General features: G+C 44.4%; 1 protein-coding gene across 10 annotated transcripts in view; it reads right to left on the bottom strand.

Moving 5' to 3' along the window:
• COPS7B (COP9 signalosome subunit 7B) overlaps positions 1-20,638 on the bottom strand; it is a 27,754-nt gene continuing 7,116 nt past the window's right edge. For 3 of the 10 annotated variants that reach the window (XM_033229853.1, XM_033229848.1, XM_033229847.1), the window contains 5 exons: positions 18,000-18,075; positions 15,464-15,552; positions 12,606-12,808; positions 10,242-10,347; positions 1-1,775 (listed from right to left, as the gene is read on the bottom strand). In XM_033229853.1, the coding sequence (XP_033085744.1) occupies positions 1,617-1,775; positions 10,242-10,347; positions 12,606-12,808; positions 15,464-15,552; positions 18,000-18,075 (633 nt within the window). In that variant the 3' untranslated portion in view covers positions 1-1,616. Of the gene's footprint in view, positions 1,776-7,976; positions 8,045-10,241; positions 10,348-12,605; positions 12,809-15,463; positions 15,553-17,999; positions 18,076-20,638 lie in introns of all 10 variants that reach the window. The other 7 variants (XM_033229845.1, XM_033229844.1, XM_033229851.1 and 4 more) reach the window with 5 other exon arrangements.

Below are 20,638 nucleotides of genomic sequence, written 5' to 3' on the forward strand. Positions count from 1 at the left end.
TGCAGGAAGTGCCACATTTATTTCGTAACAGAACCCCTTTTCCACAGAGTATCTGACAGGGGGTTTCATGAAACGTATTTTGGAAATTAAAGTGAACTCTCCACTTGGGCATAATGTTATATGGGCACATGGATTGGCTTAAAAAGGAAACAAGAATACTTCAACATTTGATCAACAGTAGGCAGTTGCTGGACATTTTAGAAAAAGGAGAAATCCATTGTTTGACCATGGCTAAACATGAGGAAACAGTATCACATTTTCCTGAACCACCCTAATCCCAGCCCCTCAAGATCTTATGCACCCCAAACCCCAGTCACATACATTAAATCTATACTTTATTTTTTTGTTGTAAAATGTGCTTTTTCCTCAATGAACTTTAATATCAGTCCAGGACCTCCACCTCCCCTTACATACTTACACGCACACACACGCACGCGCACACACACGCACACGCACACACACACACACACACGCACCATCCTCCAACCAGGTGAAAAATCCCCGGCGATTAGTCTATAACAAATATTGACACGAGGAGGGACAAAACCATGTTGAAATGTATTAGAATCAGAACCTGTACAAAAAAAAAAAAAATTAAAATATAACCTGAAACTGTTCAAGTTCAGAAGTCTAGTTAAGTCCTTTTCTCTTGCCAGGAGAATGCCATCATCAGAGGGCTCTAGGTCATCAGCCGAGGAGGGGTGAAAAGATAGAAGCAGCAACAGGTCCTTCAGCAGACAGAGGGGCATCGGTGCCACCATCCCTACCCAGGTGCAGCCAGGAGGAGTTAAAGATCTCGGGAGAGCAAGCATTAGCCGGCAGTTCCAGTGGGCAGCTGGGGCCTACACACCGAAAACAAGGCTGAGTAGTCAGAGGCAGCAGGAGGAGCGGCCAGGAGAGAACGCCACGCCGGAAGGAACCATTTCTGCCACCCAGCAGACCCACAGCACCCTCTGTCTGTGCTCAGATACCAGAGGTTAGTCAACCCAGCGCTCCCAACTAATTGGAGATCGGAGCTGGGCTTAAGAGGCTGAAAACCCGTGGGTTTAGTAAACATAGCCCAGCATCACGTCCCTCCACGGCCTGAACTGGAGCTGCCAACAAGGGATGAGGCAGGAGAGGGAAAGCAGCGCATCTTGACGCCTGGCTAGAGATCGCTGCACCATCGTGAGGACTGTGGTAGGAGGGGCTGGAGAGGAGCGCCCCCTCCTCACAAGGGGAGGGGCCTCCTTCACAATCATTCCTGGGGGCTGGTTCAAGCTGCCTCCAGCTTATAACCAGCCTGACAAAATGACATGGAGCAAAAGAAAAACTGGGAGGAACACAAGCCCTTACACAGAGACAAGAACCTCCTGGAGGGAAGCTGGGCAGTGTCTGACCCTGTTGGGATGGCATCGGTGGAGCCCCTGAGTCTGAAGGGAACAACTGGGGAAGGAGGGAGTGGGTGAGGGGGAGTTAACAGTTTTTCTGGAACAGTACCAATAGGGTGGGGAGGCGCTGGTGAGGGGACGGGCAGGTCTGGAACTCACTGCAGGTAGAGAGGGGAGGAAATGGGCTCTTGGTGTCCCCTCCCCACCTGACCCAGGCCTGGTGAGTGCCAGCTGCCCCAGCCGGCCCTAGTGGCGGCTGGAGACCAGACCTTTCACTTTGGACATCTTCTTGGTGGGCTGCCTCTGCTCAGCGTGAGGTGGACACTCCCGTTCAGCCAGCTGCTGCTCCATCTCCTGAGCCGAGGAGGATGCGGTGGCTTTGAGTGTCTTCTTGATGTTGGTAACCTGGTGGGGAGATAGAGAATTGGAGTGCTCAGTCTGTATGTGCTCACCAAAACTTATTCTCACTATGTCTTCACTTCAGACAGGAAGCTAAAATCCTCTACAAGAAAACCTGAAATTCTCTTCAGAAATCCAGATGAGGAGAAACAAGCCTGGGCTACTCACAGCAGATTTGTGGAAATGAATGGAGCAAAACAGTGGGACTAATGCTCTCCTGGTTGAAACAAATGGAAGGGGACCATTTAGCAAAGAGGCACAATACCAACAGTGAAACAAAGTCGTGATTAAAATGTCCTCAGAAAAAGACCCAGGAATTCTACACTCCGCTCTTATTCATTTATAAAACCACAAATAGTTTCATAAAAACTTTGGGAATACAGCTCCATGAACCCTTCTTGAATAAACCAGTAGATGATGAACTTCAGCCAACTAAGTGAGAAACGAAGAAAATGTAATAAAAGTACTAGCAAAATGCTATGACACTACCGTGTGCAGTATACGTTTCTTTCACTTAACGAAGTACAGACTGGAAATACTTAAGCAGCTCTTGAACATTTTTCCACATCAGAACAGGTATCCTCTGTGACATGTGAATCCTATTCTACTGGGAGGGTTCTCTGGTTTTTTTAATTGGTTCCTAGTTTGGGTTTCAGTGCTACTCTGAACAGCCCTCTATGTTTACCTTTGCATACTTCTATGAACATTTATGGAAGATACTCCTAGAAGTGAGCTTTCCAGATCAAAGTGGATTTACATTTTACATTTGAATCAGTACTGCTATACTGCCTGCTGAAAAGTGACTGTTCCAAACCTTTGCTCCTCAGTTCGTTGAGAGGAATAAACAGCAGGAAGAAGATGGTGGTGGTAGGGAAGAACTGTGCAGTCAAATAAGTAATAGCTTTTTTAGTCTTTTTTTTTTTTTTTTTTGGAGACAGAGTCTTACACCGTTGTTCAGGATGGAGTATGGTGGCGCAATCACAGCTCACTGCAGCCTCAACTGCCCATGCTTAAGTGATCCTCCCACCTCAGCCTCCTGAGCAGCTTGGACCACAGGCGCTTGCCACCATGCCTGGCTAATTTTTAAAAAATTATTTGTAGAGACAAGGTTTCACCATATTGTCCAGGCTGTTCTCGAATTCCCAGGGTCAAATGACCCTCCTACCTCAGCCTCCCAAAGTGCTGGGATTACAGGCATAAGCCACCACACCCAGCCAGTTTTCTACACAGTGAAAAGGAGTTGTCAGGGTCAAAAGTTCTGAACAGTCAGAATATCTCATGAGCTTGAAAGTAAGAGACAGTCCAAATGCAAAGACAAAACAATGCTATGAGAGTGAGACAAAAATTTGCAGAATCCACCTTAAGTAGATCATAAGTTATTTTCTGTTGTCACTATTTTGAGACGGGGGGAAGAGCCATGCCCCAAACTTCTGTAACCTCCATCAACACTGTAGCCTTTCTGAAGAGAGAGTGACAGAGGACTGTGGGCTGGAACAGTCATTACAGAGGGCAGGCTGGGCATGGTGGCTCACACCTATACTCCTAGCACTTTGGGAGGCTGAGCAAAGAGGACTGCTCAAGAACAGGTGTTCAAGACCAGCCTGGGCAACATAGTGGGACCCTGTCTTTCTAAATAAATAAATAAATACACACACACACACACACACATTAGCCAGGTATGGTGGTGTGCACCTGTAGTCCCAGCTACTCAAGTGGCTGAGGCAGGAGGATTGCTTAAGCCCAGGAGGTAGAGGCCACAGTGAGCCATGTCTGCACCACTGCACTCCAGCCTAGGTGACATTCAAGTGAGACCTTATCTCAACAACAACAAAAAGAAATTAAAGACAAAAACAATTAGCCTGGTGTGGTGGCACACGCTTATAGTCCTAACTATTCAGCAGGCTGAGGCAGGAGGATCACTTACGTCCAGGAGTTTGAGGCTGCAGTGAACTATGATTACACCACTGTACTCCAGCCTGGGTGACACAGCAAGACCCAGTGCCTAGAAATAAATATATATATAAAATAAACAGAGAGGGGAGTCATCTTTGGGTTTATCCAGTGTCCTGCCAGACAAGAAAACACCACCTGGGAACCCAGAACCTGAGGCATCTCGCCCTCCCAGCGGCTCACTGCTGCTTTGGTGTATCTCATTCAGTGAGTCACCTGGCAAGGTGGTGAGTGAATGATCTGGAGCAAGTCAATGGCTTATCACTCTTTCTCTGATAAAAGAGATATTATTTGTTTTACTTTAAGGCATTTTTTTTTTAATAGAAATGGGATCTTGCTATGTTGCCCAGGCTGGCCTCAAACTTCTGGGCTCAACCAATTTGCCTGTCTCAGCCTCCTAAGTAGCTGGGACTACAGACACATACTGCCATCCCAGCTAAGGCATATTTTGATGACATTGGAGGAAAAATTAAGAAATCTGATTTCTCAGGGAACACTGCTTTATAAAATAACATTCTAAGACTTCTCCAATTTGATATATTTTTGAAATATCCAGAAGATAATAAGAGGTTAAAAAGGGCGTGACTTTAGTTTATTTATTTGCATATCAGTTACCTGTGACTTCCAAAGAAGATCCTGCAATTTTACATTACCGAGGGAATGTGTTTTAAGGTTTCCCCAAAAGCTGACAAAATTTTAATCAAGTAAGACATTAGAAAACTAACAAGTTTTTGTTTCAAGGACTGTATTTCCAAAATGGTATCTTTCCAAGCAAATAATTACCTTTCCCATTTGGCAAAATAGCTTTATTAGAAATTAAAAAACAAAACCAAAAAAATTTCCTAATTTCATCTTGGCTGATAAACACTATTTAGCCTTATTTCCTCAAGTTATTTGTATAATAATTTTTACTAAACAATCAGCTTATACTACAAATAGTTTTCTACATCATTTAACATGTCTTAGATTTACTGATAGTCTCATAACCCCTGCAAGAGTAAGGAAAAGGCATTAATCCCCAAATAATGGTTATATTTTCTATCTGCTTCACCTGTGTTTTTGTAGCATAAAGTCATTACCGGTCTATCAGAAAGTAACACCGGCATTTATTTCTCTCTTTAGAGTGGCCCAAGGTGATTTGGGCTAGCTTTGGACTCAGAGTATCTATGGCTGGGCTGAGTGATGAGTCCCTGACCTGCCAGCCAAGGAGCAAACTCTGCCTGTGGCACATTCACCAAAGGCAATGCTCCGCTGCCAGCCTCTCAGCAACTGACCAGTTCAACAGATACCCAAAGGCTTTGCTGTTTTACTCTTTTTCTTTTCAAAGCTCAACACTTCCAATGCTTCTCCTTCACAAAGCCACGAACTCACCATTCTCACTCTGGTCCTGAGGGAGCCCGCGCATCACCCTTCTGCAGTCACAGAAGGGTAAGCCTTCTTCATTTCTGTACTGCCACTCCCTACCATAACGCAGCCTCCCTCTCTCATGGTGACTCAATTCTGTTTAAAAGCCTTTGAGATTTAGGATCCTGTCAAAAGCTTTTGAGCAAATAAGTAGACAGAAGCATGGACGCTTTCCCCTGTCATTCAGATGCCTATTTACTTCCTCAAGCAATTTTCTCCTGTATAAACTGCTCTCTCATTCAGTTTTTTTAGGTGTCAGTAACCCTGATATGCAATAAAAAGAAATAAGACTTGGCTCAGGGAAAAACTTAGTTTTTTCTCCAATTCTGAAATACCAAGATCAGGTACCTTCCTTCCCACTCCTCAACACATGCCCTGCACTCAAGCCATCTCAGTCACACTCATCCCCCACACCACACTTAGAAGCAGTCATTCCCCCATGCCCTTCTGTTTTTCATGTACCCTGGGAGGGGGCGGGTACTGCTCCTCCCCAGGTCGCCCTTCTGATCCTGCCTGGAGAGTTCAGCACCTGGTCCATACAACCTGCCCTGACTGCTGCAGCCCACACTGATCTGCCACCCTTCAACCTGTACTTGCCTGGCAGTGCCTCTCACTCTTCGATGGCCTCCCATACCACTGCATCTCCTTCGTGTTTCAGATGCATACACCTCACTCCTCCAATAAGACTGCTGACAAATCTAAGTCCTCTACAGTTGTGACCACTTTGAGGCAAAATGTAAACATCCTGCAGAGCAAAAGAGGGCTTCTTGGGCAAGTCTCTAAGCCTAGGAAATGAGCCCTTTATCCTCCACAAAGGCCCGGCCTGGGCAGGGACAGGGCCATGGCCCTCACACTAGGATCCATTACAGAGACACTTTGCTCAAGTCAGCTTTACCACTGCATTTATAACACACAACTCACAAACGAGACTTCTGAAGCACTGACAGACTCTCCTAGTGGAAGGGGATCTTAAAAGTCAACTAGCTTCGGGCCGGGCGTGGTGGCTCATGCCTGTAATCCCAGCACCTTGGGAGGCCGAGACGGGCGGATCACGAGGTCAGGAGATCGAGACCATCCTGGCTAACATAATGAAACCCCCGTCTCTACTAAAAATACAAAAAATTAGCCGGGTGCGGTGGCGGGCACCTGTAGTCCCAGCTACACAGGAGGCTGAGGCAGGAGAATGGCGTGAACCTGGGAGGTGGAGCTTGCAGTGAGCCGAGATTGCACCACTGCACTCCAGCCTGGGCAACAGAGTGAGACTCCGTCTCAAAAAAAAAAAAACAAAAAGTCAACTAGTTTCTTCCAGTAGCTGGGCAGTCGTAAGCGCAGACAGCTCCTTCTAGGACTCCAAACTGGCCACTCAGGTAGGTCAACCAATTAAACCCATTTTGGCCTTGAAGACTTTCTTAAGAATTCCAATTCCTTTTCCACAGAGCCACCCTTCAACTGACAACAAATATCATCCCCACAGACTTGTCTGCTTTTACCTAAATTTGGTAGAGTCCTTAATGACTTTCTTCCTCCAGTGGCCTGGCTTACAGGCTCCTCAAAACATGAACCTCAGAAATTTTCAAGTAGGATTGCACTGCTAGCAAAAATGCAGCCTAGTTCCATCAGTGACCTTAAATATTTAGGCAAAAGGAGAAAGAGCTTCCTGTGACAGGAAACCTTCCTTCAGTTGAGGCGCAAAGCAAAGGCAGACGAGAGGAAATGCAGTGCACAGTTGGAAAAGTGCTACAGAGAAAAAGAGAACTGGGTGATGGAGAGAGCATCCCTCTCCAAGAGACACCAGGAAGCATACTGTTGGTGCACTGTATAAACCTTGTCACTAACTCCTAGGGGATTTTCTACATAATGGAAAACAGAGCTTACTTTGTCCAGTTACACTTTACGACCTCCATGACTGGAATATAGCCTACTTTGTAAATGTAGTAATAGTTATAAATTAACATTCCATATAACATCAGACATAGGCACATCCAAATATAAAGAAAAATGAGGCCGGGCGCAGTGGTTCAGGCCTGTAATCCCAGCACTTTGGGAAGCCGAGGCAGGCAGATCACTTGAGGTCAGGAAGTTGAGAACAACCTGGCCAACATGGCAAAACCCTGTCTCTACTAAAAACACAAAAATTAGCTGGGCGTGGTGGCAGGTGCCTGTAATCCCAGCTACTCAGGAGGCTGAGGCACGAGAATTGCTTGAACCCAGGAGACGGAGGTTGCAGTAGAGAGCCAAGATCACGCCACTACACTCCAGCCTAGGCAACAGAGTGAAACTCCATCTCAAAAAAAAAAAAAAGTGGGTTTGGCATGGTGGCTCACGCCTGTAATCCCAACAAAGAGGGAGCCAGAGGTGGGAGGATAGTTTGAGGTGAGGCGTTCAAGACCAGCCTGAACAATACAGCAAAACCCAGTTCTCCATAAAAAAAAAAGAAAGAAAAATATCAGCCAGGTGTGGTAGCATACACCTGTAGTCCTAGCAACTTGGGAGGCTGAGGTGGAAAGACTGCTTGAGCCCAGGAGGTTGAGGAGGTTGAGGGTGCAGCAAGCTGTGTTTGCACCACTGCACTCCAAGCACTCCAGCCTGGGTGATAGACTGAGACAGTCTCTCAAAAAGAAAATACTTTCCAAAATCAAATTTAAATGTGGAAGCGCTTTGTAATGCTCTAAGTATTACCTCCCCACCAGAGTGCTTTCTCAGAAATAATGAAACAGCTCATAATGGTCCCCCAGGTATGCTGGAACTAGACCTAACATGGGTTTCCACAAAAGCCTAAACGGAGAGAATATTCTTCCGCAGTCTGTGATAGGGCTGACTTCAGTAAGGAGGGCTCTTAAAGCTACAACTCACCAGAAGAAAGCTGCTGTTATAAGATTCAGGAGGGGGACTTCACGTTTTTCCCTCTGAAAACAAACAATCTAATTTAAGGACAAATAAAGAAAAGATCACCAATCAGTTGACAAAATTGGCTTTTAAAAGTTAGGCCAAGGGTAACAGAAGCATAAATACAAACAGAATCCAACAGAATCACCCTGGTGCTTCGTAGACTTCTTTTCCTTTCAAGTCAGTAGCTATTTGGTGAGCACCTTCCGTGTGCCTCAAGTAGGTGGCAAGCAGCCTCCACCACTTAGCAGCCAGATCATGCATTTGCCAAATGGGAAAAATGACAAGGCCCTAAGCTTTGGCCATGCTCAGGGAACAGAACATACTGGTCTGGTTCAGATTTTCTAAAACATTATTACGTCAATAGATTGTTTTAATTGGTGGTGGAGGTGGCCTTGGCCTTTTCCTCAGATTTCTTTTTCTCAAACTTAAATCCTTACCGCCACCTGCTGGCAGCACCAGGCTCTGCTAGTGCACACACCCACCCTCTGTGTTTAAATAACCAAAATTTAAAGAGTCTACACTGTTGTGTAACTACATGGTGTGCCTCAAACTTTAGTCAGTGCCTCAAACTTTAGCCAAGTGTCTACAATAGCTCTGTGCACACCCACCTTTCTTTTGTCGGATGCTATTTATCATGAAAATAAACTTGAACAGTTCACATTCTAAAACTAGTATCATTCACCTTTGTTAATGACCTTGATACCAAAGATTCGGTAGTGTGGTTGGCCTCCCAACCTCACTTTGTACAGAGTTTGATTTATAGGGAAGAATAAACAGAAAGGAGAGAGTGGTCAGCCCTTTCTACTTTGTTCAGACTTCAATCCCAAGAGAAAAGGCCACTATCATCAAGAAAGTGGTTGCACAGCTTATTAGAAAAGCAGCAGGCTGATTTTCCTAATTGTCTTTGCTTTGGGCTGTTAAATACAGTTCATACTTCCTTGCCCAGGCTGGTCTCGAACTCCTGGACTCAAGCAATCCTTCCTCCTCGGTCTCTCAAAGTGTTGGGATTACAGGTGTGAGTTACTACACCCAGCCTCATACTTCCTTGGCTAGTAGGATTAAACATGGTCTATGAATTGAACATCCACAGAGTATATGTATATAGGGTGGTGTGTGTGTGTATTTTAAAAAATTAGCTCAAGTTCATGAAAAGCAGAGTTCAGTAGTCCACTGGCACACTTTCATGGTGTGCCAGAAATATTCAGTTGAACATTTGAGTACCTACTATGGGTTAGGCATGGGACCAGAAGCTCGTCTTACAAATAGGATACAGGTTTTGTTTTCAAGAAGTGCGTATAACAGTATGGGGAATCACTCCAAATTTCACAAATCCCCCTTTGAAAGGCACATCTACTCATCTCTTATGCTTCTTAGCTGCAATTCTGGATCCCATTCTGCCACACTCTTAGACACCTGATTTTCAAAATTCATTAAGCATCATTAATACTTCAACCCCCATCCACCCTAGAAAAGAACTTCCAATGTTACGGAAAATCAGTGCTTCTGATTTTCAGGGCTCCAAATAAATTCTGAAGTGAGGTCACTTCATGTGTCAGGTTACAGGTACACAAATGCCCATAACGCAAAGGCTGGGGCCTACATCTGTCCAAGAAGCTAAATGTTTCCTCAACAACCAGGTGTCACTAAAACCACGCTTACATCCTTTTAACTTCACTTGCAGCTCATTTGCCAAATTTTATCCCTTTCTTCTTTCCATATGAAATATGTCACGCATTTTACACATTTATAATATATATGTACAGTTCAGACAAAAAGAATAAAATGAAACCATGTGCCCACCACGCAACTTAAGAAGCAGAATATTCCCAGGGCCTTGAAGCCCCACATGCCCCTACCCAGCTGTAGCCCTCCCTCCACTCTACCTGGTAACGTATCACCATCCTTCTATCCATTTTTAAGATCCATCCCCAAACTCATTTTCTTTTGCTCTACAGCTGCAAAGTACATGTGTACTGAAACTACAACATTCTCTGTTCTCCAAGCCTGATCGATCACCCTATGCTGACCAGGAATCGGAAAAAAGACAGAACACCAAGAGTAGGAGCCGTGTCACACTCATCCCTGTACCCCAGCACCTAACCCAGGCCCATTTGTTGGTGACTGCTTGTCTCATCTACACCAAGATTCGCAAAACAAAAACATAAACACTGCAAAGGAATAAACAGGTATGCCCTGGAGAGAGAAACAAACGTTCCTTTCCTTCCTTACCTCTGCTTCAACCTGCTGCTGAGTTCGGTTATGGTTCTCTTTGTACTGGTTGGCTCTCAGAACTTGCTGCTCAATGCCCAGCAGAACTGCTTCACAGCCATCACACCTACAACGGAGAAAACCAGCCCTGAGCTGCAGAATGGCCTGGGAAGTCTCTTCTAGGCTCCGAAATCTTCCTCCCCAATAGCTCTCCCCAGTGTCTTACAGGGACCTCCTTTAATACTCCCTCTGCCACATGTCTTGCCCATTCACGTGTACCCAAAGACAAGCACTTCTAAATACATAATGCAGGACATTAGGAGACAAATATGGTAGTCTGGGGCTAGTTTCTTAGAATACAGCTTTAATTTTCAACTTTGTATCTCATGGAAGATGGTTGTGTAGCACATACGATTCAAGAAGGTAGGACAGGCCGGGTGTGGTGGCTCCCACCTGTAATCCCAGCACTTTGGGAGGCCGGGGGGAGGGGGGGTGGTGAATCACCAGGTCAGGAGTTCGAGACCAGCCTGGCCAACACAGTGAAACCCCATCTCTACTAAAAATACAAAAATCAGCTGGGTGTGGTGGCAGGCACCTGTAATCCCAGCTACTTGGGAGGCTGAGGCGGAAAAATCGCTTGAACCCAGGAGGCAGAGGTTGCAGTGAGCCGAGACCACACCACTACTACACTCTGGCCTGGGTGACAGAGTGAAACGCCGTCTCAAAAAAAAAAAAAAAAAAAGGTAGAATAGATTTTATAGATGGCACTGAGTAGTCCTTTTCTCAACAGTTTTCTCAAAGGAAAAAAAAGATTTTCTAAAAGCATCCTGTTTTGAAGATTCCTCCTTTTCTCAGAAGTTTAAGTTGCTTCCTAATTGCCATACCCCTCCTATTTTATCTTCTCCACTATTAATTTTTTAAAAAACGAAAAAGTTGAAAGACTACAATGAATATCCCCATACCCTCCACTTAAGATCCAACAGTGTGAGCATTTTGCCATATATGTGGTACCCCTCAGCCTATCAATTTTGTTTCAATCTACCTCCAGTGCCTAAAAATGAGTTGTAAGAGTCTCTACTAGTAAACATCCCGTGGTAACCAGTTAGTCTGGTACCTCCATGTCAAACATTTTGGGAGCTTAAAAACGGGAAACCAGACTGTGGACATAAAAAGCTGTGTCAGCCATGTCAAAAACAGAATAGGACAGCTAACTTTGGCAGGTTCAGAAACTAGATTTTGTGTGCCAGACCATTTTTGTGTTGGGGTATTTCTAAGTTTATTTCTTATTTATTCTAAGTTTTGTAACCTATTGAAAACTTCCGCTTGTGTCAGATGTTGTACAGAGGTGTTTGGGGCTACACTTTAGACAGAAATTGGGGTGAGGGGTGAGCAACACATGTCCTGGGGTTTAAGAGTAGCTGAAGTGAGGGAAACTCAGGGGGCATCAGGCCCCAAGGAGTCAAAGTGGCACTGCTCCTCTCTGCATATGCTTCCTCGGGGATGAGCAGAGATTCTCTCTCTCCCGAACCTGTGCAGGAAGCTCGCTGGCTCTGCTTCACGGCTCCCAACATGCCATGTGCATGCCTGGGAACACACTCGCCTCACCTCCAGGTATACTCTAACCCTGGCCCTCCTTCAAAACTGAGCTAAAACTTCTCCAATCAGTCCATCTGACTTTATAAGCCCCAAATAATTTAAATCACTCCATAGTAAATCCTTGTAGAATGTGTGACAGCTCTTGCAAATATCAAATTCCATTAAAACAGAGAAAACGCCAATGTCCCAATGCTTTTTATATACTGGAGTAGAGTTATCAGATATTCTTTGTGGGAGTCTGTATTCCAAGTTCGAATCACCCACTCCTTGTCTTCCACGTCCCTCACGGTGCTTCACAAACATGAGCCCAAAATGTTACTGATTTTGAGCATAAGTTCTTTTATCCAAAGAATCTTATAAACATGTTAACTTCAACAGGGATAGAAAAAATAATAATAAAAACAAAGAAAGAATTTTACAAACACTAGCCTTCCTGAGTGCGGTCAAACCTGAGTGTGAGTTTGGAAAGGGCAGGACTAGCCTCACACAGCTAGGACACACAGACTCCACCTGCTAACCCTGGGCATTTTATAGCCCGCTTTTAAATAGCTCCCAGTTGCATTTAAGGCAAGAACTATTTCACAACCAAGGCACCAGGAGGCCTGAAATGACTCCTGTTGTTGCACAGCTGTGATCACAAATGTAGCCGCACTCTCTGGCTCACTAAGCCCCAGCTCCCAGGTAGCCACAGGCCCACCCCAAACCCTCAGCTGACACCAGGAAATCACATTTTTGCAAGGAGAGGCACAAAAGACATGCTAGATATCGCCCTCCTCCTTTCAGCCTCACCATTCATGCAGGGTCTTGACAATATTATTGATATCCTTCTTTCGGATGTCACGGCCAATGCAGAAATCCACTTCCAGCAGCTGGTTTCGCTGGTCCAGCTTGCCCTGGATGATGTCAGTGTAGACAGCCTCAATGATGAGGTCTTCTAGTTCCCGAAGATTCCGCATTTCCAGGTCTTTCAGCAACACGGAGTAGGGAATACACTGTAGATAAGGCCATAAGATCATTAAAAAACCATCTGGCAAGCATTAGCGAAAATGCAGGTATTACTCACATAGCCAACAGCTGCCTCTAGGCTCAGGAAATGCAGGCTAGTGGTAATTATTAATAGCTAGGGCAACAAGAGGTGGATAAATGAACCACGAGACCTAGAAGACCCAATAACATGTAAGAAAGCAACCTCCTGGTTCTCTGCCTCCTTGGCTTCACCCAGCCTTCAGATTTCACATGCTGCAGCATACTTGCAGAGATCCTAAAAACCTGTACCAGTGGAGAGACAGGGAACTACCGAGTATATGCCACTCTGCCACCTTCTGGAAGCTTTCAGACTTTGTCAGATCACCATAAATCTCCAGCAGATCCCAGTCACTGGAAAGAACTGGCTACTTGCCCAGCAGAGTGCAAAAACAAAAAAAAAAACTTGCAGGCCAGCACATCTACCTATAGGTGGCCAATGGGTACTGCCAGCTCAGACGTCATCCTGAAGTTTGTATCTGTTTTCTCAGACACTTACAACCAACACGAATTCCCCAACAATAGTTCTTTATTGGGCTGTACCAACATTCTGCATGACTCCAAGACTCCAGTTTTCCGCAAATCCTTTGCCACATCACTACTAGTTTGAACATTAACACAATGATCAACTCTGTAGAAACAAACACGAGGAAGATACATACAGAGAGGAGAGCAAATATACCTAGAAGGGTTTTCTATGGCTAAAGGCATAGATATCCACGGGCGGTCGGTGGACTTACAATGACAGGTTGCAGAAATGAGGAAAAGGGTCACTGTTACTTCTTTACTACACTTGAGAAGTCCACAATCAGGACAAGAAAAAAGGTCAGGTCCTCATTTCCCAACAAAATAACCCTCCCACCTGAAATGCTAGGCTGAGAATCAGAAATGTGTCATTAGATCAGATAAAATGATTTCAGCAACTGAAATTGCAATCCAAGAACAAGACAGACCAACTGCAGTGGCTCACACCTGTAATCCCAACACTTTGGGAGGTTGAGATGGGAGGATCACTTGAAATCAGGGGTTTGAGACCAGCCTAGGCAACATGGTGAGACCCGTGTCTCAATTAAAAAAATTTTTTTTAAGTTAAAAAGGCCGGGTAGGTGGCTCATGCCTATAATCCCCACACTTTGGGAGGCCGAGGCAGACAGATCACCTGAGGTCAGGAGTTTGAGACCAGCCTGGCCAATATGGCAAAACCCCGTCTCTACTAAAACTACAAAATGAGCCGGGCATGGTGGCAGGCGCCTGTAATCCCAGCTACTCAGGAGGCTGAGGCAGAAGAATCGCCTGAACCCAGGAGGCAGAGGTTGCAGTGAGCCAAGATCACGCCACTGCACTCCAGCCTGGGTAATAAGAGCAAAACTCTGTCTTCCCAAAAAAAAAAAGAAAGAAAGAAAGAAAGCAAAATAATATTTATCTCTGAAGCTCAATCATGGAGGGGAAATGCTAAAACCAAATTTTTTAAAAGGCATAGTCCCACAGAAACTTAGACACTTAGGCTGGGATTAGACAGAGCCAAAATCAACTATAAATTAACTAAATCTGGACCTTCATTATTAATGGCTATGAGCAGCTGGCTGCAAAGCTTCTTCTGAATCAACTGTGGGAGAGGACTTAGAGGTATAGGGGAGTGGTTGGTATCTTATACAAGGTTAGGATCTAAAGTTAGCATATGAGGCAAAATTCCAATTAGTATAATAACCCTTGAAAATCCCAGAGAAAAGCAGTATATTAAAAATCTAACTGGGCATGGTGGCTCATGCTTGTAATCCCAGCACTTTGGGAGGCTGAAGTGGGTGGATCACCTGCGGTCAGGAGTTCAAGACCAGCCTGGCCAACGTGATGAAACCCTGACTCTACTAAAAAATATAAAAATTAGCTGGGCGTGGTGGCAGGTGCCTGTAATTCCAGCTACTCACGAGGCTGAGGCAGGAGAATTGCTTGAACCTGGGAGGTGTAGGCTGCAGTAAGCCCAGGTTGCGCCACTGCCCTCCAGCACAGGTGACAGAGCAACAGTCTGTCTCAAAAAAAAAAAAAAAAGAAAAATTTAGTCAGGCAGGGTGGCCCATGCCTGTAATCCCAGCTACTTGGGGCTGAGTAGGGGAACTGTTCAAACCTGGGAGGCGGAGGTTGCAGTGAGCTGAGATCACACCACTGCATTCCAGCCTGGGTGATAGAGTGAGACTCCGTCTCAAAAAAAAAAAAAAAAAAAATCAATCTAGCTAGTCCAATATAGCAAGTTTTTCCTCCAGGATGGGCACAGTTCACTGTGCACTGAGCAAGAGATAAAGTTATTAACTTGCCTTGAGATGCCTTGCTATTTGGAAAATGTGTATCTTTACCAGCAGTCTCCCCTTAATATGGCAAAATGCTCATGCCACATGCAGCACCACAGCATGCCAGGACTGAGACCTGCTGAGTCAATCACTGCTGGGCATACTTTTCCTGTATGGAATGGAGAGTACTTGTCTACACTATTTTATCTTTTCCTCTGTTGAGCAAATTTTATGCATTTATGATGTGACTCTCCTATATGCAGCTAGGACTTCCCTCATTGATGCCAATGAGACAGCTGACTTGGGATGAGGAGGAAGACAAGCGAGGGCTCAGGACCGTACCTTCATTCTTGATGCCAAGCTCACGATGGTAAGATGCTTCAGCTTGTTCTGCTGAGCTGTGCTCAGTTCTGGCAGGCTCTCCTTGTTGGCTGCTCAGTCCCACCCACCACAAAAATCAAGACACAAAATAAAATTAGGATTTCTTTTATGGAATAAGCTCAACAACTCCCCACACCAAATCTACTACTGAATCACTATCATGACTTTGCACTTATTCATTTGGCAAATATTCCTGTCTTCTTTGGAAGACTATGTACTTCCAAAGAAGAAAAGACTCAGTTTCTACAAACAGAGTTTAGTCTCCTAAAAAGTAAACAAGCAAAATGATGTGGCAATTATCTTAATGGAGTACTATTTGTGCCCCTTGTGACATTCAGCTATGTTAAACATATCTTCATCGAGCATCTGTTGTGTGCATGCTCTGTCCTGAGAAGAATCAAGGATGAGTAAGACGGGCTTTGCCAGTGCTGCTGCATGGCACAGCTCCAGGGCCACCAATCACCTAGAGGTGTGCAACTTCATGGCCCTGGACTTGTCCTCCGTCTTACAATCAGATGCTTCAACAGCTACAAATGCAAGGCAGAACTACCAGAAGAAAGGTACAAGCTACCAGAAGAAAGGAGAGGGAGGAGGTAGGAGTAAGAGAAAGAGATGAAAGGGGAGGGGGAGAGAGAAAGACAACAGTATCATTTGGGAGGTACGGGAGATAAAAGAATTCATGGACGAGATGGAGTTTGAGTTGAGCCTCGAGGAAGAGGCAAAATTTCAATAATAACCATAAATGATAATAACAGCAAGGGCAGCAGCTGCAGCAGCTAACATAAATAGCAAGCTTTATGTCTTACGGATCACATAGATCCACACATACATACACACATCCAGTTCATCTTAACAACAACCCCACAAGATTCCAAGTGTCCTCAATTCCTTAACCATAATTCTGGATTCCAACAAACTAAATCCAAACTGATTTTTTTTTCCTTAAGCATGGTGCTGAAATTCACCTGGTGAGAATTTTGGACCTGAACGGAGACAGGCTTTTTATCCCACTTGTTTCCACATTCCTCTGAAAATGTTACATAAAAAGGCATGCACATATTACCCTTTAACGTCCCAAAAATTCTAAATTCTGAAACATCTAGCTTCAAGGAATGTAGGTAAGGAATAATGGACTTGTATTGTCACTCCCATTTTACAGATGAGGAAATTGAGTTGCATAAGGTTACTTAATTTGTCAATGAACACACAACTAGTAGAAGTGGAGCCAGACTGGCTACACGCAGTCTGGTAACAGAGTCTTTGCAATGCTGCCTCTTTAGTAAGCGAGGACAGAAAAACAGAACACACTCCCTAGAACAAAGGGAAGGTCAGAAAAAAATGTGGTGTACCAGGAAGTGGCAAACTGTCCAGTCTGAGAGCCATACAAAGTAGAAGTGACTAGGGAGAAAGAAGAAGTCAGGGATATCATAGAGAAGACCCTGAGTATCAGGCTACTGTCATACCATTAAAAAAGGGTAGGAAAGCCAGAAAAAAATGGTTTGGGTAGAAGGTAAGTCAGTGTTTGGACACACAAATACCTCATCCTAATATTTAAGATTCTAATTTAAAATGACTCAAATGCCCTACAACAGAAAATGGGCTAAGTAGATTATGAAATATTAGGTTATGAAATATTAAAAATATTACAAAGACTTAAAATATGGATAAATGTCTATAAGTGGGAAACAAGCAAGACATAAAACTATATACATAGTTATACCTATGTAATACAAAACACAAACTTAAGGGGCACAAAAAAGTCCAGCATCCAAATGTCTGATGGAAATACAATTATGACAGACATTTATTTATTTGTTTGTTTGACAGAGTTTGCTCTGTTGCCCAGGCTGGAGTACAGTGGTGCAATCTCAGCTTACCACAGTCTCTGTCTCCCAGGTTCAAGCAATTCTGCTGCCTCAGCCTCCGGAGTGGCTGGGATTACAGGTGCCCACCACCACACCCAGCTAATTTTTGTATTTTTAGTAGAGACAGGGTTTCACCATGTTGGCCAGGCTGGTTTCAAACTCCTCACCTCAAGTGATCTGCCTGCCTCGGCCTCCCAAAGCACTGGGACTACAGGCATGAGCCACCACGGCCAGCCTATGAGTGACTTTTTAAAAATCTATTTTCCAAATTTTCTTCAATATGCTGGTATTATTTTTATATTTAAAATGTTGAAATATTCTACAGGTGGGTATGCTGACACTTCACAGCACTCCAAGAGCCCTACAAACACCAGTCCTCAAGAATCTCGTCTGGAAAATAAACAAGGGCTACATTTGTGGATGAGTACACACAGTCCCCATTTTACCCACTAGAATATAAAAGGTGAGAAGGAAAATTCCCTTTGTGAGGTCACCTACCACGCACAGCAAAATGGGGAGCCAGGTCAAGAAGTCTCCCCACTACGCTATGCTTTATATCTCAAACCCTGATGGACTTCCAAACTGAGCAACATAATTAAGACAAGTCTTTTGAAGGATCTTCATCAACTCACCTATGTAATCTGGGTATGTCCCATAGGCAAACAGGTTCAACAACTGCAAATAAGCAGCATTAGCTCCTTCCGCAAGCTGAGGAGGAAAAAAAAAGTTCACCACAGACCAAACTGTCTACCAATCACTGTAGTGTTCAAACAGAGGACGGGTGAGCATGTGTCAAAGATGCCATGGCTGTTTATTCTGTACTATTTGATTACTTGGCCCCTGGGGTCTCTTTCAACTCTGATTCTTTGGGAAAAAATAAAGAAGATTATTAAAGTCCCAAACTTAATATCTCTCCCTCAGGAATGTTTTACTTTCTACACAGCATGCCCAAGGAACTGCTTTTCTCTCTCACACACATACAAAGCATTAAGCATTGGAAGGAGTTCAAATCTTCTCAAGATTCTGTTTGCATTAAAACAAAGACTGTAGCAGCCGTATCTACATACTAGCTTGGTAGGTATGGCATGAGCCACCACCAACCCAAAGTGAACAAAGCTCAGGGTTCGTTCCAAGTTTCAGGACTACATGTGGACTATGACCCCTGGGAGAGACCAGCACATCATAGGGCATGACAGAAAGCCAGGCTGGGACAGAAAACCAGTGTATCAGTCTGCTCCAAATCAAAATGTTCATTAAAATTACTTATTCTTCACTGATGCTGATGGCAAAAAGCCACGTGTAGAAGAAAAACGAAAGAGCCACTGTTCTGCCTGGAACTTCTCTGCTGTCAATTACGTTAACTGGTGGGTTTTTTGTTTTTTTTTTTTAAATCACAAACGTGCTCCTGTTACCCTTCCAACTTACCAAGCCCAGTAAACTCTAAACAGGACTAGCGATACTACTCAATTTTAGCCTTTAAAAAAATAAAGCTTCCAAGAAATGCATCTATAATTTCAGATCACTGAAAGGCAACCAGCTTATTCTCAGCTCACATAAGGAAAAACGCAACGTATGGACAGATAAAGGTGGTCTGCTAAGCACCCTATGGAGAACTCCAGCATCCTAATACCTCAGGCTACTTTCTCAGGTTACCACAAACCTCCTGAAGTCCCTGAATCAGAAGGGGAAGAAATCTGGTAAAGACCATCCAATCTAACCCCCACTTTTCAGACACATAATTAACAAAACTAGCCGGAAAAGAGTATTTTCTCCAGAGCAGATACTCCAACACTTCTCCCCCTGGCCTAAGTCAATAAAGTCTTTCTGGCTTTACCTTCCAACCATCTCCTCTTAGCCAATCTTCCACAGTTACAAAACAACTACTTGGCATATTCATGCAGGCTTTTCATGAACCTGAAGGACCATATTACCCTTTGGTCATCTCTTGTGTTGAAAAACGAACCCAGTTCTCTCAAATCTTCTTCATAAAACTCATTTTATTTTCCACTTCTGGCAAATTAAATTTTTATTGAAAACCTACTGTGTGTCAGGCTATGTATTCAGTTCTAACGAAACAATGTTGAGCACTACAAACCTCCTCACAGAGATTACAGTTTGGCAAGCAAGCCTGACATTAAATAAAAATTTACAATGAAAAAGTAAAAGTGGCTCTTCTCATCTCTGACCATCACAGGTAGAGGAGTCGTAAGTGGGCACTTGAAATGGCTGCGCTGTGGGGAACTGCTGCAGTTTCTCCATCAAGAGGAATAGGTGGACACACAGCTCCGAATCCAACAACCTGAAGGCCAGCAACTCCTTTGGTTACAACTAACAGATTCACTGAAACTCCTGTTAAAACTGACTGTGGGTGTGGAGCCAACAGTAAAGGTGTTGTGGTGGTCATGAAGGTGATAAACTGTCTAACAAAAGCAAACCTCCTCCTATATGCAAACAGCCACCACCAAGAACTGCAGGGCCACTCTCAACAGCATCTGGCACATGCTCCACAAGAGGTACCACCACCCAGCTCGGTGCATGGCAGCCTTCCACAGAGCCAGCACCAGCCTGCAAAGCCAGAAGCCTGTGATGATGAAGAGGAAGGGGACCTGCCCCACTGATCCGTCAAAAGCTCCTGAGTATGACCCTCCACCCCACAAAGCAATACAGATGCTCACAGACTTTTCTCAAGTAAGTGAATAAATATAAATAAATAAAAATGTTCAAAGTGGGAAGTAGAGGTGGAGAAGTATAGATTGCTTTACATCTCTTTGTTCCTTCTGTTCAATGGATCTTCTCATTTTTCAGGCACAATTACCAAAACTGGATACCCAAGGTTTTAATAACAAGCAAGCAAACAAGTAAAATGAACTATGTCCTAGCTTTTCATGTCATATCTAACACATTTGTCATAGCACTGTCCTTTTCCACAAGAAAAATACACTCCTGGCCGGGCGCGGTGGCTCAAGCCTGTAATTCCAGCACTTTGGGAGGCCGAGACAGGTGGATCACGAGGTCAGGAGATCGAGACCATCCTGGTTAACCCAGTGAAACCCCGTCTCTACTAAAAAAAAATACAAAAAACTAGCCGGGCGAGGTAGCGGCGCCTGTAATCCCAGCTACTCGGGAGGCTGAGGCAGGAGAATGGCGTAAACCCGGGAGGCGGAGCTTGCAGTGAGCTGAGATCCGGCCACTGCACTCCAACCTGGGCCACAGAGCGAGACTCCGTCTCAAAAAAAAAAAAAAAAAGAAAAATACACTCCTATTCATGTCC

This window comes from Trachypithecus francoisi, unplaced genomic scaffold (assembly GCF_009764315.1).
Source record: "Trachypithecus francoisi isolate TF-2019V2 unplaced genomic scaffold, Tfra_2.0 Lachesis_group13, whole genome shotgun sequence".
Classification (NCBI taxonomy): Eukaryota; Metazoa; Chordata; class Mammalia; order Primates; family Cercopithecidae; genus Trachypithecus; species Trachypithecus francoisi.